At 38.6% G+C, this 21,210-nt stretch overlaps 1 protein-coding gene across 4 annotated transcripts in view; it reads right to left on the bottom strand.

Annotated features, from left to right (window-relative positions):
• Window positions 1-1,540: 1,540 nt before the first annotated feature.
• The window catches only part of LOC115217968, a 40,385-nt gene continuing 20,715 nt past the window's right edge, over window positions 1,541-21,210 (bottom strand). Inside the window, exons 5-13 of one of the 4 annotated variants that reach the window (XM_029787695.2) lie at window positions 19,351-19,556; window positions 18,332-18,425; window positions 17,263-17,495; window positions 16,329-16,422; window positions 11,463-11,692; window positions 11,259-11,358; window positions 7,562-7,603; window positions 5,747-5,810; window positions 1,541-2,740 (exon numbers count right to left, since the gene is read on the bottom strand). In XM_029787695.2, the coding sequence (XP_029643555.1) occupies window positions 2,482-2,740; window positions 5,747-5,810; window positions 7,562-7,603; window positions 11,259-11,358; window positions 11,463-11,692; window positions 16,329-16,422; window positions 17,263-17,495; window positions 18,332-18,425; window positions 19,351-19,556 (1,322 nt within the window). In that variant the 3' untranslated portion in view covers window positions 1,541-2,481. Of the gene's footprint in view, window positions 2,741-5,746; window positions 5,811-7,561; window positions 7,604-9,556; window positions 10,130-11,258; window positions 11,359-11,462; window positions 11,693-16,328; window positions 16,423-17,262; window positions 17,496-18,331; window positions 18,426-19,350; window positions 19,557-21,210 lie in introns of those variants that run through there. The other 3 variants (XM_036507924.1, XM_029787697.2, XM_029787698.2) reach the window with 3 other exon arrangements.

A 21,210-nucleotide genomic window follows, 5' to 3' on the forward strand; every position in this document is an offset into this window, starting at 1 on the left:
TTGTTACTTGTGTATATATATATGTATGCAGAATAAGACTGAAGTTTCGATTTTGACTGTATGATATATGAATATAATGACATTATTTGTTGAATTAATGTGCTTGCATCTTTCATAAACGTCTGTCTATATATTATGTTATACTATATTATATTAGATTATACTATATTATATTGTACTATATTCTATGTGGTATTTTCCATTTACTATGTATTGTGAATAGCAGAATGCACATAATTCAATATTAGTATTATTAATGATAATAATAATATTAATAGTTTTGGTAATGTAATGAACATGGTATATGTTCCCATTGATGTGGATGTATATGTATACTCCAGTATATATCTTTGATTATCTGTAACCTTATGTGTATGTATATTATTATCCACCATGGGTCATCACAATTGCTTAAGGTAAAAATGAATTCCTCGCTCTTTCGGAAACATCAATCTTCTGTATTGACCGCTTTCCACCACTTTGATCTGTTTTTTGTATTGAATACGTATCGCCACCGTGGGCCACTGCATCGAACACTTTGAACATATAGCATGAATGAACTTACTTCAAACTATATATCAACTATACATGAACTCTAAGATGTCTGACTCCGTTGTGTATTATAATGAATTTCTTGTGTTTGACGGCATGAGCTGTCTTTTTTTATATATAATTTTTTTTGATAAGGTTCATTTCAGGAACTGAAACATGTTATAATGTATATATAAAAATTAAAAATTGTATAATACAGCAGCATTTTCGAACTTCATTTTTTACAAATATATATATATATATATATATATATATATGTATATACACTTATGTGTATATATATATATATATATATATATATATATATATTCTTGTGCATGTAAATTTTGTTTCATATTTATATTTGCATTTTTATACTTGTACTTTATAATCTCTGACGAGGCCTTGCGATATATATATATATATATATATATATATATATAAGGAACTCATTTTTAACTGCATATTATCTCAATACATCTGACTAATATAGGCAGAATGAGATACCTTTATCTACAGGCTGAAACAGCTGTAAGATCCATTTTATGTGTATTATTCTTATGGTATTATTATCTTACATATTGATATATATTGTTTTGTTGGATTTGGATGTTCCTATTTATGTAGTTAATAAATAATAGGAATTAGTAATATCTGTAAGTTGATGATTGAAATGAATTTGTTCCTCCATTTTCTTATTTGTATTATGAATTTGAGGTAAAATATTTTACCTTCACCCATCTAATGCAATAAATGAATTAATTGCATTGCAATTATAAGCATTTATGTATTTGGCATTTGGGTGCTTCACCAGCAGTATATTGGATAACTGATATCCCATAGTGGGTTACACTCATAACCCCTATCTCACTTTGTATATATATATATATATATATATATATATATATACATACACACATATAGTTAATCCATATATACATACACACACACATACACACACACACACACACACATACACACACAAGGGGGTACACAAAAGAAACCGGAATTTTACAATATGATTTTATTCACTTAGTTTTACATGTTTAAAGCAATACATCAGTCCAGACATGTCTTTCACTGTTTGAAGCAGTGCTGGAACTCTTTTAACACCTCTGTTGTTTTTTTTGTTCACCTCTTCCACAACTGCAAATTCCATAGCACCAGCTTTCATACCAGTGATGACCTTCAAAAAAAGGTCCAGATCAATTTCCCACTCTCTTTTCAGTTCATAACACACATTCAGTTGTGACTGCTTTTGATCTTTCATAAGCAAGCGAAGTACAAATTTTGTTGCAACTCTTTCCATTTGCAATTTGTTGTCAAAAATTCGTTGGCAGGAGCTCCAGGACACACAAGTCATATCAACAAGTTCATCAATTGTTCGATGACAGTCTGCCAAGATCAGTTCATGAATTTTCATGATATTTTCATTCATTCAGGAGGTTGATGGATGTCCTGAACAACGTTGGTCTTCAAGCAACAAGTGGCCATTCCTAAAACATGAAAACCACTCATAAACTTGTGTCTTGCTCATAGCAGCTTCCTTGTAAACTGTTTGTGACATGATAACTGTTTCAGTCACTGTTTTCCCCAGTAGAAAACAGTATTTCACAGAATCATGCTGTTCTTTCATTTCAACCAACACAAAAATCAATGAACAGGGGAGGATCACTGCACAACATAGATGCTCCACGTAGCAGTATGACCACACCCAACAATACCAGTTGTCAGACTGATGTCTGAGAGTCATATCAAGTGGCTTTTAGTGATGGAAGCCTGAACTACAATGTGCTTGTCCCACAGAGAATGTTTCTGGCTACTTTTGGGTACTTACATGTGTGTGTGTGATAAATTGTGTGTAGAGTTGTTCAGTATCAGGATTATCGATGGGTTGAGGTGGGATGTCCATCTATAGCACTACATTTCCATTTATGTCATTGATTCCAATTAATGTAATGTTGCTCTTGGATCTTCATTTTCACATGGACCTCTAGGGTTTTGCTGTAGAGAGTATAATTCTAATTCAATTTCATTGCCATAAACTGAATCAGAGTTTTGCACGGCACGACAGATATTCTCTGCAGGAAGGGCTTCATCTGCTTGATCGATATCATCAATTTGATCAATTTGATCAGCTTGATTGACTTGATTGACTTGATGTGCTGGCATGTGATCTTTGCGTCTTTTGTTTTTGAGTATATTATATCTGCAATAGACAATATATATGTGTATATGCGTGTGTGTGCGTACCTGTGTGTATAGATGTGCATGTATGTCTGTATGTATGTATGTATAATTTGGATGAAAATATTTCTCTCTCACTCTTTCTCTCTTCCCATCTCTCTCCGATCTTTCTTGTCTTATACATGTGCTCACAAACACCCACATATGTATGTGTACATACATATGTGAGCTTGTGTATGTACATATATGCTTGCTTGTGGGCATGCATATATATATACATATATCATCATCATCATTTAGCGTCATATATATATATATACATATATACATACATACATACAGAGAGACAGCGAGACAGTGAGAGTCAATTCAATTAAACAAATAATAAAATTAACAGACAACAAGAGGACATGCACATGGAATGTATTAGCTCGACACTCAGTAAAGAGAATGAGTTTTTAATGTTTTGATCATATATATGCAGATTAATCAATTATGTAATTTATCTATATATAAAGATGAGAATGTCTGCCTGTCTGTGTGAATCCCACTCACTCTATTTGTCTCTCTCTCTCTCTCTCTCACATAGGCATGCACGCACACACACACACATGTCCATTTCATATACATGTACATACATCTTTCACTATCTCATCTCCTTCACTTTCTTTCTCTTTGTCTTTTTTGCTTTCTCTTTCAATTTCTGCTCTCTTCAAATAAATTTTTACTGAATGAGCAGGAGAAATACAAAACGAGAAAAAGACAGAGACAAGAGAAAGAAACAGAGACAGAAAACAAGTTTCTCTAGAAGATGAAAGACAAGGATAGTGGATGACAGAGAAATGCTGGTGTTTCATACCTTACATATGCTCTAAAAGTGAAAGAGAGAGAGAATGTGTGCATGTGTGTGCATGCACATATGTTCCTTATGCATTCCAATATTGTGTTGCCCATTTTGACATATGGGGTATCAAAATATTCAGTAGTATTTTGGCTACCAAATAAATTATATTTTCATTTACATATATTCTATATTATTTCAACAACTAGATATAGTTATTTGAAAGACACTGCTCTGCAATGACAGGTTTCATTAGAAAGTGAAAATAGTTTCATACTTTCAATTTCAACCAAAATTACAAAGTGTTGCATTACGAGAGTGACGATGTTTCAATAATGAAAGTAATGTTTCACCGAATTAGTCACATCTGTACTATAATAAAGAAAGCTGCTTATCATCTATAATGTGATAAAGCTATACTATTGTTTCACTTTTAATTCTAATGTGATAACATTAAGATCACCTTATTTCTATTATATTTGAAATAAATGAATAATCTAGATCCTAATATGAACAACATTACACATCAGCAACTTTCCGTGTTTACGACCACCACAGCAGAATGGTGTGTCAGTGTATGTGTTGACTGACATAACGAATAGCTGGAGGCGAAACTCTTGACCAAAAACAATGAGGTGGCAGGTCCAAAGTGTATAAAAATACACATTTACCATGCAATTACCAGTTAATAATTATCACAGCAGTTGCAAGGTGTTTACAGTTTCATATTTACCTTTAAATTAACATTTAATACATGTGCTTAATCATCATCATCATCATCATCATCGTTTAAGCGGACGTTAAACATCATCATCATCGTTTAACGTCCGCTTAAACGATGATGATGATGATGATGATGATTAAGCACATGTATTAAATGTTAATTAAAGGTAAATATGAAACTGTAAACACCTTGCAACTGCTATATATATATATATATATATATATATATATATATTATATATATATATATTATTTTATGTAGAAAAATACAAACTGGGACAAGAATGTAAAACATTTAGAAGATGATACAAAAAACACGGACGGGACATTCGAAGCCTTCAATCTTCAGTCAAGAACCGGATCAATATATATATGTGTGTGTGTGTGTATTATGTGTGTATGTATGTGTGTATGTATGTATGTATGTATGTATGTATGTATGTATGTATGTATGTATGTATGTCAGGTCACTTTCGAGTGCTACTGGTAACATGTAACCCAGTACAACCTGTTGTATGGTCAGGTCGTCGGCGACTAAACCGGCAACCCCACCAAGCTTGCTTGGTGAGGAGGGTGTTTATTGGACACCCTGTGGGATGAAAAACAAAACCTGTCAAAGGGCGGAGGAACTCTTGAGAGTCAACGGCCATCCAATAAATGTGTATTTTTTTTTCTCTCTTAAGGCTTAAGACTGTATCATGCGCGGGGACATAGAAATAATCAGACTGAATACCCGATCGTGCGGTTAAACCATTGAGAATGAAGGACTCCTAGCCTTTGTTAGGGCATCCTTCTAGGAGAAGATAACTCAGGTAACTGGGATAACTCCGACATAAAACCTGCGGCTCAGTGGTTACTGATGATGTTGACTTGTTCTTCTTTTCGGATTATGGCTGCTGTTGCTTAGTGAGTGGGACTGACTCAGTGCACAGCCTTTCCTCACTTTAAAAAAAGTCTTCTTGCACAGGCATTGCACGATAACAACATTTATTAAGCTTCGCGCAATGGCTATACTCGATAACGAGGGGGCAGCCACCATGTATGTATATATATATGTATGTATATGTATATATATATTTATTTGTATGTATATATATATATATACATATATATATATATATTAGGGTAATGTCTGTCATTAGGACAATGCCACACTTTTTTGCAGACATGACAGAATTTACTAGGGATTGGCTGGGTTAGTATGTCACACCCTCAACATTCACCTGAACTGGTGCCTTCAGATTTCTACCTATTTCAGTCTCTTCAAAATTCATTAAATGGACAAACCTTCAACTCTGTGGAGGAAGAGTTTTGTTTGACAGTAAATGCAAGCAATTATTTGAGGAGACAATTCACACACAGACAAATTCAAACACACATATGCACTTACACACATGTCTACACACATACAAACACAAAAAGGAAATAGACTGAGAATAAAGATTGATAATATACAAGCTTTACCTGATACAGAGAATGATGATGATAATGATCAAAAATGACATGAGGACTGCAGAGAGGCCAATAACTAAAGGAGAAAACAATAAGATACTCATATAAACGATAATTTATATAAGTTTGAACAGAATTTAATATACGTATCTCAATAATCAAAACCAAATTTATCATCATAAAAAATTACAAATGTAATTCTTTTCTACTCTAGGCATAAAGCCTGAAATTTTGTGGGAGGGGGCCAGTCAATTAGATCGACCCCAGTATGCAACTGGTACTTAATCTATTGACCCCAAAAAGATGAAAGGCAAAGTTGACCTCAGCAGAATTTGAACCCACAATGTAAAGACAGATGAAATATCACTAAGCAATTCGCCCAGCGTTCTAATGTTTCTGCCAGCTCACCACCTTAAAATTACTAATATAATTAAAAGGGCAAGTGTCTCCTACTTGGGCTGATCAAAACCTTGTTAGTGGATTTGATAAACAGAAACTGAAAGAAACCTGTCAGATAGATAGATAGATGGATGAATGGACAGATGGCTGGACATATATATATGTATATATATATATATATATTTATATATCTATCTTCTTAAGAAGATTTTAGTTCATGTTGTGTGTGAAGTTTGTGAATGAAACATTCACAAACTTCTCCATACACAACATGGACTAAATCTTCTTAAGAAAATACAAAATTACAATAATTTCAATGTTGTGATTAGCGAAAGCGAAACTAGTCAACAAACACAATACTCTTTCACTTAGAAATATATTAAAACTATGTAAAATGTGTGCATTTTCCTTCTCTTACTATATATAAATATATATATATATATTTGCATTACAACTCACCACGTGGTGATAACTGAAAATCTCCTCCTCTCTTTTTTGTTACTATATATATTAATATACATATGTATGTGTCTGTGTACATTCCCAGCCACCACTTGACAACTGGTGTTGGTGTATTTATGTCCTCATAACTTAACAGTTTGGCAAGAGAGACTGATAGAATAAGTACTAGGCTTGAAAAGGATATTAAGTGCTGGTGTCATTTAGTTTCACTAAAATTTCTCAAGGTGGTACCCCAGCAAGGCCACAGTCTAATGACTGAAACAAGTAAAAGGTAAAAGAATCCATTCTGAAGGAAATGAGAAACTGTCTAATGTAAGGGAGAAAACTCTAATCCCTTCTCAATCAATTTGTTCTTTCACAGAATCATTACAAAGCTGGACTTTGACTTGGACAGTTTTCAGTATGATATTAAGAGTTAATTAGATATTTTTGTGTGGGTGTGTTACTACATTAAGTTTGTTAACCTCACTTAACTCTCTGTCCTTCATTCAGATATTCTTAGTGCAGTTATTAAAATGCGAAACATCAGCTTAAGAAGGACAAATTTATTCAACTGAATTCTTCATTAATTAAAACAAAGACTATTTGAATAGTAATGTGGTAACAAAAGGTTAAACTCATTCAAATATTCTTGATGCAGTTATTAAATTGTCATTGAATTTAGAGTTGAGTTTTGAGAAAAGACCTCTCCCAATCATAAAATCATGTTTGCAAAGTATGAACCAGTTTCCATAGCTATCAAACCATGATATGATGTGACAGATTTTCAATACTTGACATTAAGTGGATACCATTCCAATGATAGTCAGCGAATAATCACAAAGTCTCTAACTTCCAAATACACTCATAAGGCATTAGTTTGTTGGCCCAGAGCTATATTGAATGACACGTGCCAATGTGGTTGCAAAATGAAAACTTGATAAACAAAATTTATGAGATGATACATGAGAAAATAAAAATAATTACCTATTTTTACAGAGAAATTTGTTTCATTACAATGTATTTTCTCTAAAAAGTAAAGACAAAATTTTAATTAAAAATTGGCAAAAATATCTCTGAAACACTCGAACATTATTATTGATTTGAGAAGTCCAATCCTGTTTCATATAAGGATTGTTCATTTCAATCACTGATGCTATCACAATTTGGACGAACCATTTAGTATGGAATAAATTCTTGGAAACAAGAAATAGTTTATGATAACATCAGATGATGAACAGATATATATACACACAAACACACACACACACACACTCACACACACACACACACACACACACACACACACACACACACACACACACACACACACACACACACACACACACACACACACATATATATATATACATATATATACATCTGTCAGCAAGGTTAGGATTGGCAATGAGTATAGTGAAGAATTCCGGGTAGAAGTAGGGGTCCACCAAGGTTCAGTCCTCAGTCCCCTTTTATTCATCATAGTCCTCCAGGCAATAACAGAGGAATTCAAGACAGGTTGCCCCTGGAGCTCCTCTATGGTGATGACCTGGCCCTCATAGCAGAATCACTACCAGAACTAGAAAAGAAATTTCGGGTGTGGAAGCAAGGTTTAGAATCAAAGGGCCTTAGAGTAAATGTCGCAAAGACCAAAGTTATAGTAAGCAGAAAGGCGAACTCATCACCCACCCCCTCGGGCAGGTGGCCCTGCTTGATCTGTAGGAAAGGTGTAGGTAGAAACTCCATAAGATGTACCCAGTGTAAGCTATGGATGCATAAGAGGTGCAGCAACATCAAAGGAAGATTAACTGATAAGATAGCTTTCATGTGCGGCAGATGCACAGGGGCAATAGACACCACAGATACTTAGAAAACAGATTCCATCACACTCCAGGGGAAGAAACTAGAAGTAGTTGATAGTTTCTGCTACCTAGGTGACCAAGTTAGTAGTGGAGGTGGATGCTCAGAGAGTGTCACCACTAGAACACGAACAGCCTGGGCAAAGTTTAGAAAGCTCCTACCCCTACTGGTGACAAAGGGTCTCTTGCTCAGAGTGAAAGGTAGATTGTATGATGCATGCGTGCGAACTGCCATGCTTCACGGTAGTGAAACATGGGCTGTGACTGCATAGGACATGCATAGACTTGAAAGAAATTAAGCTAGCATGATCCGCTGGATGTGTAATGTCAGTGTGCACACACGACAGAGTGTAAGCGCCCTGAGAGAAATGCTGGACACAAGAAGCATCAGATGTGGTGTGCAAGAGAGACGTTTGCGCTGGTATGGTCATGTACTATGGATGGATGAGGAGAGATGTGTGAAGTGCCACTCTCAAACAGTTGAAGGTATCAGGGGAAGAGGTAGACTCAGGAAGACACGGGATGAGGTAGTCAAACATGACCTTCGAACATTGGGCCTCACAGAGGCAATGACGAAAGACTGAGATCTCTGGGGATATGCTGTGACTACAAAGATCCGGGCTGCTTCTTGCACCAGTTTCGCATAGCCCCAGCCCATCCAAAGTACCTTGGATTGCAGAACACATCCTGCTGTGCTTACCTTGGATCGTAGGGTGACCTGCTGTGCTTGAGGAGACCTATTGAGTCAAGTACATCAACATTAAAATGAATATCAAATGGAAATTGTAGCTATGATACCTGTGCCGGTGGCATGTAAAAAGCACCATCCAAACGTGGCCGATGCCAGCGCCGCCTTGACTGACTTCTGTGCCGGTGGCATGTAAAAAACACCATCCGATCGTGGCCGTTTGCCAGCCTCGTCTGGCACCTGTGCTGGTGGCACATAAAAAGCACCCACTACACTCACGGAGTGGTTGGCGTTGGGAAGGGCATCCAGCTGTAGAAACACTGCCAGATCAGACTGGAGCCTGGTGCAGCCTCCTGGCTTCCCAGACCTCGGTCGCACTGTCCAACCCGTGCTAGCATGGAAATCGGACGTTAAACGATGATGATGATGATGATGATGATACACACGCATATATATATATACTGAGTTGGCCAAAAAGTCTATTCTGTTTTCATTGAAACTAAACTTCATGCATGCCAATAAGTAGCTAACTTCAGTCTGTCCTATGTTCAATGTGAAATTACAACAAGACAGGTTGTATTTTGTATGCTTGAAATCATCCTGTAAATGGAGACCCAAACAAATATTATCAACGCTTCATGCTGTTTTATTTCAAAACAGGCGAGAAAAGAACGCAACAAAAGAAACCAATAGGAAGATATGCACTGGCACACAAGTTCTTCTGTTAATCCAGAACATGTATTTTAAAAGCAGTTTCCAGGAAATTTTTCATTTTTTTTCTGGCCAGCCAAATGAAATTAACAGTGACAAAAATGAAGGAGTTAGTTGACTCCAACCCCATTACATGATCAGGATGGTTACAGATATTCTCCAAATACATAAGTCGAGTGCCAAAACCATCTGCATTGACTTGGTCTCAATGTTTGGGCTCCACATCAGATGAATGGGGCTAACCTCGCCCAATAGAACATATCTTTCTGTGGGTTTCTGTTGCTTTCTTGTCTTGCCCTTTAAGAAATAAAACAGCATAAGGTGTTGATAATGTTTGCTTTCGGTTTCCATTTTCAGGGCAATCTTGAGCATGCAAAATACAACCTGTTTTCTCAAAAGTTCACATTATTTTGATGTCTATTTTTCCATACTTGCATGGAACAGATGGAATTTATTATGGCAGATTTTCTTTGACTAGATGCTTTTCTAGTCACAAACATACATGTGTGTGTGTGTGTGTGTGTGTACGTACACGTATATATTTACACACAAATGTATATATATATATATGTATTTACAAACATAAGTACTTGTGTTTGTATGTACATATGTATGAATGTATGTATATATTATGTATGTATGTATGTATGTATGTATGTATGTATGTATGTATGTATGCATGCATGCTTGCATGCATGTATGTATGTATGTATGTATGTATAAATGTATGTATGAGATGGTATCAAAAAGTTCCAGGACTAGTTATGTTTAACAAAAAATAACTTATTTATCTAAGTTTTAACATCATCACCTTTGAAGTGGTCACCTTGTGCTGCAAGTCACTTATCCCAGTGTTCCTGCCAATTTTGGAATCTGGCCTGGTAGTTTTCCATAAGTGGATCAAGGACCTTCTGCGATTCACTCTGGATCTCATCAATGGTATTAAAATGACAACCTGGACACTGACAAAATCATTTCCTGACTGGATTTCCTCCAGAAGATTCTACTGAGTTGGCTTTTCCGTGCATGATCTACCCAACAAGTGTATATGTGTATATGTGATGAAAATATGTGTGCATGTGTGTTTATATATATGATGAATGTATGTGTGTCCCCATTTATACTGATGCTGATAACTGTCATTTAAAATAAACAATATTTAAGCATGACAATTTCAGGCAACCATATACCTTGGCATTAGGAAGGGCATCCAGATGTAGAAACTCTGCCAGATCAAGATTGGAACCTACTGCAGCCATCTGGCTTGCCAGTCCTCAGTCAAATCGTCCAACCCATGCTAGCATGGAAAGTGGATGTTAAACGATGATGATGATGAATGTATGTGTGTGTCCATCTATACTGATGCTGATAACTGGCATTTAAAATAAACAATATTTAAGCATGACAATTTCAGACAACCATATACCTTTTGTTATTCGAGAAAATTCTGTCACCAAGTAATTCTGAAATTTTCTTTCTACATTTGTTTTAAATTGATACTCCGAGTAATTGCTGATCACACTTATCTGAAATTATAGATTTGAAACATCAAATTCACTTTCATAAAACAAGCAATGTGCTTGCCTATAATATTTAAATATTTTAAAATATGTAAAGAAAATATTTTTACTTCATTGATTCTCAGAAGTTGATCCAAAAAGTGGAATTTTAATTTCATGATTTCGTTTTTCTCATATGACTTCAGATTAAAATATTTTATATAAGTATTTCCATAAGGAAAAACATATTTCCATTGTAAATTTCTAGTGAAAGAAGAAGATAGAGTGTCTTGAATTATTTCCACATCGAAATTTCTTTCATGTTCTTCAGGAGAAATAACTTTCAACAACCAATTTTTGCCTGAAATATAAATTTAGGAAATAAGTCTTTTAGTGCATGTGCTTGTGTGTGTGTACACACACACACATACACACAAACACACACACACATACACACACACACACACAGAACTTGGGATTCAAATTTAAGCACAGACATGTCTTCAAAGTAAAATAAAGTTTCTCTTGCAACTTCTAAAACTCAATTTATGCCATAACATACTGTAGAAACTGCATCAGACAGATGGGATTATCACTTTGCAGACAATTGATGATGCACAAGCAAAAAAAAAGAAAAAAAAGAAAGAAAGAGGAACACATAGCAACTAATACTGAAATGGAACCACCCAATTTAAAGATTTTTCCATTTTACAAATGCTCAGATTCTACCATGTAACATCTATGAACAAATAAAGGAAGAAAATTTATTATGAAATATAAGCCTTGCTGGAATAATTGACAAACAATTTCAGGCAACTCATTCACACACGCACGCAATCATGCACGCAGTCACGCAAGCACGCACGCACGCAGTCACGCACGCAGGCACTCAGACACGAACTCACTCACGCACTCACGCATTCCTGCAGGCATGCACTTACGCCCGCATGCGCTAATGCACGCACTCACGCACGCACGCACTCAGACACAAACGCACTCACGCACGCACTCTGACACGAACTCACGCACGCTCGCATCATGACACGAACTAACGCACTCACTCACTTACGCACGCATTCACGCACTCTCTCACGCACGTATTCACGCAAGCACACACTCACGCAGGAATTTAAGCAGGCACTTACGCACGCTCTCACACACGAACTCACTCACTCATGGACTCACGCGCGAATTCGCTCACGCACTCACGCTCTCACACTCTCACGCACGCACTCAGGCAAACACGTACTCACGTTCGTAAGCACTGACGCACTCACGTACACATGCACTCACGCACGCACCTGCGCATGCACTCACGCACGAACTCATTCACGCACGCAAGCAAACACTCATGCACGCAAGCAAACACTCACGTACGCACTCACGTAAACACTCACGCACACACGCATGCACATATGCACGAACTCACTCACGCAGGCACTCACGCAATCACGCATGCATTCAGGCAAGCACGTACTTACGCACGCACGCATGCATCCACGCACGCACGCACTCACGCACGCATTCATGCACTGACACACGCACGCACTCTGACACGAACTCACGCAATCACGCACGCACGCACTCTGACACGAACACATGCACGCACGGGCGCTCGCACGCACTCACGCACCATGACACGAACTAACACACGCACTCACTTACGCACGCATTCACGCACTCCCGCACGCACTCACTCACGTATGTATTCACGCAAGCACACACGCACACACACGCATTCAGACACACACGCACGCACACACTCACGCATGCACGCACGCACGCATCATGCACTCACACACGCACGCTCGACCGCACGCATTCACGCACGCATTTTCGCACGCATACACCCACGCACGCATACACCCACGCACGCAATCACGCAAACATTCCCGCACACCACGCATCCGTGCATGAATGCACGCACTCACACACGTACGCAAGCATTCACGCACTCACGCACAAACTCACTCACGCAGGCACTCAAGCACGCACTCTCGCACGCAGGCACTCACGCAGACACACAAGCACGAACTCACTCACGCATGGACTCATGCACGAACTCACTCACGCACGCACTCACGCGGGCACCTACGCACGCTCTCACACACTCAAGTACGCACTCAGGCAAGCACGTACTCATGCACGCATACACTCACGCATTCATGCACTCATGCACCCACGCACGCACTCACGCATGCACGCACGCATACACTCAAGCACGAACGCACTCACACATCCATGTACTCACGCACGCACGCATTCACCCACTCACGCAATTACGCAAACATTCACGCACGCACGCCTGCACTCACGCACGCACTCACGCATCCGTGCACTCACGCACGGACTCACACACGAACTCACGCACGCACACACGCATGCATTCACGCACGCACGCACTCACACACTCACGCACGACGGCACTCTCGTACTCGCACACGCGCACGGACGCACTCTCGATCGCACGCACTTTCGAACGCACTCAATCACTTGCACACGCACTCACGCACGCACGCATTCACGCACGGATTCACGCACTCACTAACTCATGCACGCATACACTCATGCACGCAGACACTCAGACACGAACTCACGCACGCACTCATGCACGCATTCCCGCACACATGCACTTACGCACTCAGACACGAACTCACTCATGCACGCACTCATTCACGCACTCACACACGCACGGACGCACTCCCGCACGCACGCTGACACGAACTCACGCACGTACACGCGAACGCATTCAAGCAGGCACTCACGCAGGCACTCAAGCACGCCCTCACACAGGCACTCACGCACACACAAACGCACTTGCGCACGCAAGCACTCACGCACGCACTCACACACACACACGCACTCGCGCACGCAGGCACTCACGCGCGCACTCACGCGCGCACTCACGCGCGCACTCACGCACGCACTCACTTACGCATATATTCACGCACGCACACACGCACGCACTCACGCAGGCACTCAGACACGCACTCTCGCACTCAGACACTCACGCAGACACTAACGTACGCACTCACGCACGCTCTCACATATTCACGCACACACTCAGGCAAACACGTACTCACGCACGCAAGCAGTCACACACGCACGCATGCACTCACGCATCCATGTACTCACGCACGCACTCACGCACTCACTCTCGCACGCACTCACTCACGCACGCAAGCACTCACACACGCACGCATGCACTCACGCATCCATGCACTCACGCACGCACTCGCACACACACGCACTCACTCAAGCGCGCACTCACGCACGCACGCATTCACGCACGCACTCACGCACGATCTCACACACTCAGGCAAGTACGTACTCATGCACGCACGCACTCACACACGCTCGCACGCACTCACGCACTCACTCTCGCACGCACGTACTCACGCACTCACGCACGCAAGCACTCACACACGCACGCACGCATGCACTCACGCACGCACTCACGCTCGAACACACGCACTCACTCACGCACGCATTCGCGCACTCACTCTCGCACGCACGTACTCACGCACGTACTCACGCACGCACTCACTCACGCACGCTCTCACTCACGCGCGCACACACTCACGCACGCATGCATTCACTTACGCACGGACGCACGCACTCACACACGCACGAACTCACGCACTCCCGCACGCACTCGCGCTCACACACACGCACTAAGACACACACTCACGCAGGCACTCACGCACCCACTCACGCACCTACTAACGCATGCACACACGTTTATGTATATATATACAGGAATTCCTAAAAGTCTATTCCCAATTTAACACAATTTTCATTTCAAATTTAACCCATTAAATATTGTGTGAGCCCAGACTAAGCTTTGAACAAAAATTAATTTCTTCCACGATAATACTGGAAGTTTGGGAGCGTGTTTTAAAAAGGGTTCACTACATGACTTACTACCATTAAAGATGAGTTTTGAAGCCAATGGGTCTGTTCAGAATGTCCACAAGAAATATTCCAGAAGACTATAGACATTACTGAGTCACACAAAGCAAGAAAGTGCACTAGAAACATATTGCCAGAATATAAGAAAATCTCTGGCAAGCAAGTCATGAGACGTTTGTTTCAAAATCAAGTGTTCATCACATTTTCAAGTGCTGTCAGTGGAAATGTTACATTCCAAGAATAGTCCATGTTCTCAATGAAGATGACCCAGAGCAAAGAGTGGAGTTTTATGAGCAGTGCTTTGTAAGATGTGTATGAGCTGCACATTTCCAACAAAGATTGTTTAGAGTGATGAGGCTACATTTCAATTAAATGGCCTAATTAACAACCATAATTGCTCCTACATATATTATAGAAAAATATCATCTTAACTTACTTGAAAGTGAAGTATGGTGCAATTTATCAGGAAAAGGGTTAATTGGACCATTCGTTTTTGATCATACTGTGACTCATCCCATTTACTTGAACTTGGTGTGGCAATATATCATGCTAAGCACTCAAGTGGACTTTGAAGATGCTTTATTTTCATCAAAATGAGTCACTTCAACACTTCCATAGTTATATAAGAGCCTACTGGGATGACATTCTGTCAAACAGGTGGATTGGAAGAGGAGGTTCTGTAGAATATCTTCTACATTCACCAGACCCTACTCCACTTGACATTTTCTTAAGGGGATACTTAAAAGATAATGTCTACAATACAAAATTAGCAGCCGTTGATAACCTGAGACTAGACATTGAACAAAATTGTACAGAAATACCAAATGAAATGTATTTTTGATACGTTGCAACTTCATAGCTCCAAGTTATCAGCAGTGCCTGGGGCAGAATGGTCATCATTTTGAGAACAGGCATTCATAAAAAAATTAAATATTTGAATTCTATGCATCTTTTTCCTTAAGTTTCCTTATTTTCAAATTTCAGATACTGCTTTGAATTATTACAAAATGGTCAACTCCCTTGTAATAGCTGCACCAATTACAAGGACCACATATGTTTCATTTAGTAGTTGAATGAAATCTTACTTTTCTGTAGTTTACACGAATATTTAGCTGGGATTGTCTTATGTATGTTAACACAACCATATTTTTCTCCTGTAGGTATTCTTGTCATGACAATCTGAAAAATTATGAGACAATTTTAAGCTGATTAGTTTTATTGTATATTTAAATTAACACAAATTGATAAAAGGGCAGTTTTTGATAGATTGATAGAAGGGCAGTTTTTATCTCTACGTGTCTGGTCCACTCATTTTATTTGTGTGAGATATGCACATGCATACACATCCTGTAACATATACACATTTAGACACATGTACACACACATTTACATGCATGCACAGTGAGGACACTAACTGTGAATAATAACCTTCTTAGATTGTGATATACCCATCCAACCCATTCCAGCCTCGAAAGAGGAGATAAAATGACGATGATGATGATGATGATGACGACCACGACAATGGCGATGGTTATCGTGGTGTTGGGATGGGGAGGAGGAAGAGGAGGAGGGGAGGGCGGAGGAGGACGAGGAGGATTGTAATATATTTTCATACACACTCACAAACAAACACAAACACACCTCAAACACATACACACTGATACCCACACAAAATAATTACTCCAGTTAATGAGGGCAGCCTCTTTGTGATTGGTTGACTTTGTCAAAACAAATATCAAATCTCCTTTAAATCACATTGTACTGTCTTAGAAAAGTGCACACTGAATAAAGTTCTTGAGTGCATGCATCTGAGAAACTAGCATGGTGGTCATAGTTGGAATGTATTTGAGTCTGGGTCCACTGAATCAAGACTGATCAGGACTTTAACAATGATAATAAATAAATTGTTATTAGGAAACAGAATTCAAAAAGGTAAAAATTCTTTGAATATGTCAAAATATTTGCTACTGTTTTCTTAAAATAAAAAGCAAACATAGAAATCAAGGAGAAAATTCTTACTTTGGATATGTCAAAAGAATTGTTACTGTCTTTAAAGTATATTTCAGCCTCACCAATGCCTATTTTTCCTATATTAGTAAAAGCAGAGAATGTCGGGAGATAAGCTAACTTTTTGAATGTTAAACTTTGTGAAGAATTTGTTCCACTGCCAGTCACTCCAACAGATATCTTTATTTCTTCTATATTTTTAATTAGTTTGGATAGAGAGCTTAGTTCTATTTTCCACTCAAGATCTAAAGAAGAAACGAGAAAATGAAAAGAGCATTGAAAAAATTAAATAGTAGCTGTGATACATTAACAAAAGAAATGTGCTGCAAGAAAAATGATGACTTATTTGACATTTAGAGATTTGAGTTATTCGTCAGCAGAAAACGACTGATTTTCTTAACATTAACCTTTGTGTCTTCATGTTTCTGTTGAAATATGTTTTGCCATATTTCTCTGTTACCAAATATTGTTATATTTCTGCTTAAATATGTTTTACCATATTTCTGTGGTACCATAATTCTGTTGAAATATGTTTGGTTTCGTTTAATTTTGAGAACAATGAAAAATTTAATAAGTAACTTTGTCGTTATTAAGCTGATGTTTGGAAAATAAATTAACATGGAATTTTAATGAAAGGTTGCCATTAAGAACACTTTAAGACAAGGAATTTATATCATAGAACTAGGGTTTGTTTTAGGCTGGTTGGTATCAAAAGGGTTAAGAAATAAGGGAATGGTAGTTGTAACATTTGTACTTGTATTATGTTTAATGAGTTGAATAAGTAATAAAAGAAAGAATTATCATCAACAATGTTTACTAATGGGACTAAACATTTTTAATATAGAATTTGTTGTATGTACATTATGTATGTGAATCAAGAAATAGTGAAACTGTCAAAAAATAACAGCAGGAATACCTCATAAATCAAATCATAATTGCGTGTTACAATAAGAATAATCTCTTGGAGAGAATAATCTCTTTTTTTATCATTAACATCTTGTAAAAGCCACACAGGCAGCAAGGTAGAACTACTTCATAGTTTCTAATGAAGTGACATAAGAAATGCCTTCTCTCAACTTACCACTTCTCAATGAACACTCATGGTAAGGATTACTTTGTTTAAGAAGATAAATACAGAAATATATTTTGAAAGTTTCCATGTTTTTCAATTTGATCTAAAGTAAAAGAAAAAAGCAACAAAATTATGTCTCAGGAATTATATAGGTTTAGACAGGTGTCATTTTGTTCTGGATCCAGTAATTAAACGGATGAGAAATAATTAACTTATCCATCCACTCAGCAATTCTACCTCTACAAATATTGATAGCTTTATAAATAGTCAACAAGGCCATGTTTTCAGCAGCTGAGCAACAGATGATGGTAGCAGAGAAGGAAACTGGTCTTGTCATCTTAGTATATTCATCTTGAAAATATTATTCTATTCTAAATCATAAATTCATGTAGAACTGAATGTAGAAATAGAGAAAACACTAAGTGACAGTTAGGTAAAGAGAAGAAAGAAAAAATGTTGACTGTTAGGAAGGATGAGGTCATTGTAGGTAGGATAGGGAACAGATAGTTCCAGTAGCATCTTTCATAACACAGAATAAACAGCAAAAAGGATAAATGGTAAACTTAGGCCTGGCATGAAGTGAACACAGAACAGTGATGTTAAGTCATTCATCCAAACTATCTGCTTTCTAGAAGAGGAAAGAATAATCATCAATGCACAGCAGTGCGTTTTACTGAATTATGTGTGGGCATACATGTATGTAACTTATTTTATTTACTCAAATCCAGAAACCCTAAAAACAAGTAATAAATTGGTTTCAAATTTTGGAACAAGTTGAGTAAGTTTGTGGGAGGGGATAAGTTGAGACATTGAACCCCAGTGTTTAAATGGTATTTCTGACACTGAAAGAATGAAAGACAGAATTTGTATTCTGAATGTAAAGATGGATGAAATGCCACTAAACAGCTAATGATTCTACCAGTCTGTCACGTTGAAAACAAGTAGTATATTGGAGTTGAGTCAAGCAGTTATACTCTTTTCTAATTGAATAACTAACTAATTCAATAATTAATATAGGGTTTACTCACAGTCTTGTCCAGCCAAAATTTTCCTGTTGTCGATAACTCTAGTCTTGACTTTGTATTCATTTTCGTTGGAAGAAAGAACGGTGCATTTGTTGTTTTAGAATTTGCTCTAAACTTTAAGTAGTTTTTATCATAAGGCTTTATTTCAAAAGAATATTCGTAATTGTCATACGTCTTACTATGTATAACTGACATGTTCCAGTGTACCCCTAGAAAGTAACAGAACAAATTTGCCCATCAGTGAAAACATTTCAAAATAAATGATCATAACACAATAATTGTTTTATAAGAAGAGCGGATTTAAAATGAAATTATTAGAATATGATTGAAAGCCATTTACTTTCTCTGCTCTTCCAATACAGATTAGGACACTTCTTTTCATGTGGAAAATGCTCAAAGGATGGGTCCACCAAGGTTCAGTCCTCAGCCCCCTCCTATTTATCATAGTCCTCTAGGCAATAACAGATGAACTCAAGACAGGATGCACCTGGGAGCTCCTCTGTGCTGATGACCTTGCTCTAATTGCTGAGTTTCTATCAGAACTAGAGGAGCAGTTTCAGGTGTGGAAGCAAGAATTAGAATCGAAGGGCTTTAGAGTCAACCTAGCTAAAACCAAAGTCCTAATAAATAGGAAGGCAGACAAACCACAAATCCCTTCAGGTAGATGGCCCTGCTTGATCTGTAGTAAAGGCATAGGTAGAAACTCTATAAGATGTACCCAGTGTAAGCTATGGATACATAAGAAGTGCAGCAATATCAAAGGAAGGCTAACTGGGAAGATAGTTTTTGTATGTAGCAGATTCTCAGGAGCAATAAACCCTGAAAATGTGCAGAGAGCAACTTCTGCCACATTCCAGGGAGAAAAACTAGAAGTAGTTGATAGCTTCCATTACCTAGGTGACCAAGTCAGTAGTGGGGGTGGGTGCTCTGAAAGTGTAGCTGCTAGAATAAGAATAGCCTGAGCAAAGTTCAGAGAGGTCCTACCTCTGCTGGTGACAAACGGCCTCTTGCTCAGAGTAAAAGGTAGACTGTATGACGCATGTGTACAAACAGTCATGCTTCACGGCAGTGAAACATGGGACGTGACTGCTGAGGACATGCGTAAGCTTGTAAGGAATGAAGCCAGTATGGTCCGATGGATGTGTAATGTCAATGTACATATTAGACAGAGTGTAAGTGCCTTGAGAGAAAAGTTGGACCTAAGAAGCATCAGATGTAGCATGCAAGAGAGATGACTGCACTGGTATGGTCATGTGGTGAGAATGGATGAGGATAGCTGTGTGAAAAATGCCACACCCTAGCAGTTGAGGGAAACTGTGGAACCTGAGGAAGACCTAGGATGAGGTGGTGAAGCATGACATTTGAACATTAGGTTTCACCGAGGCAATGACTACTGACTGAGACCTTTGGAAATATACTGTGCTTGAGAAGAACCAGCAAGCCAAGTGAGACCATAACCTGTGGCCTATGCCAGGAGTGTAACCAGCCCACTTATGCATACCTTTCCTTCATTGGACACTAAACTCTGCTTGTGAAGACCTGTTGAGGCAAGTAAAATCAAAATCAAATTCGATGACAGCACCGCATGACTGGCATCCATGCTAGTGGAGCGCTAAGAGCACCATCCGAGCATGATCGTTGTCAGGGCTGCTGACTGGCTCCCATGCCGGTGGCACGTAAAAAGCAGCATTTGAGCGTGATCGTTACCAGCATCGCCTTACTGGTACTTGTGCCGGTGGCAAATGCAAAACAATATTCAAGCGAGGTCGTAACCAGTGCTGCTGGACTGGCTCCTGTGCAGGTGGCACATAATAAACACCATTTGAGCATGGCCATTGCCAGAACCACCTGACTCACCCTCAT

Source organism: Octopus sinensis, linkage group LG12 (assembly GCF_006345805.1).
Source record: "Octopus sinensis linkage group LG12, ASM634580v1, whole genome shotgun sequence".
Lineage (NCBI taxonomy): Eukaryota > Metazoa > Mollusca > Cephalopoda > Octopoda > Octopodidae > Octopus > Octopus sinensis.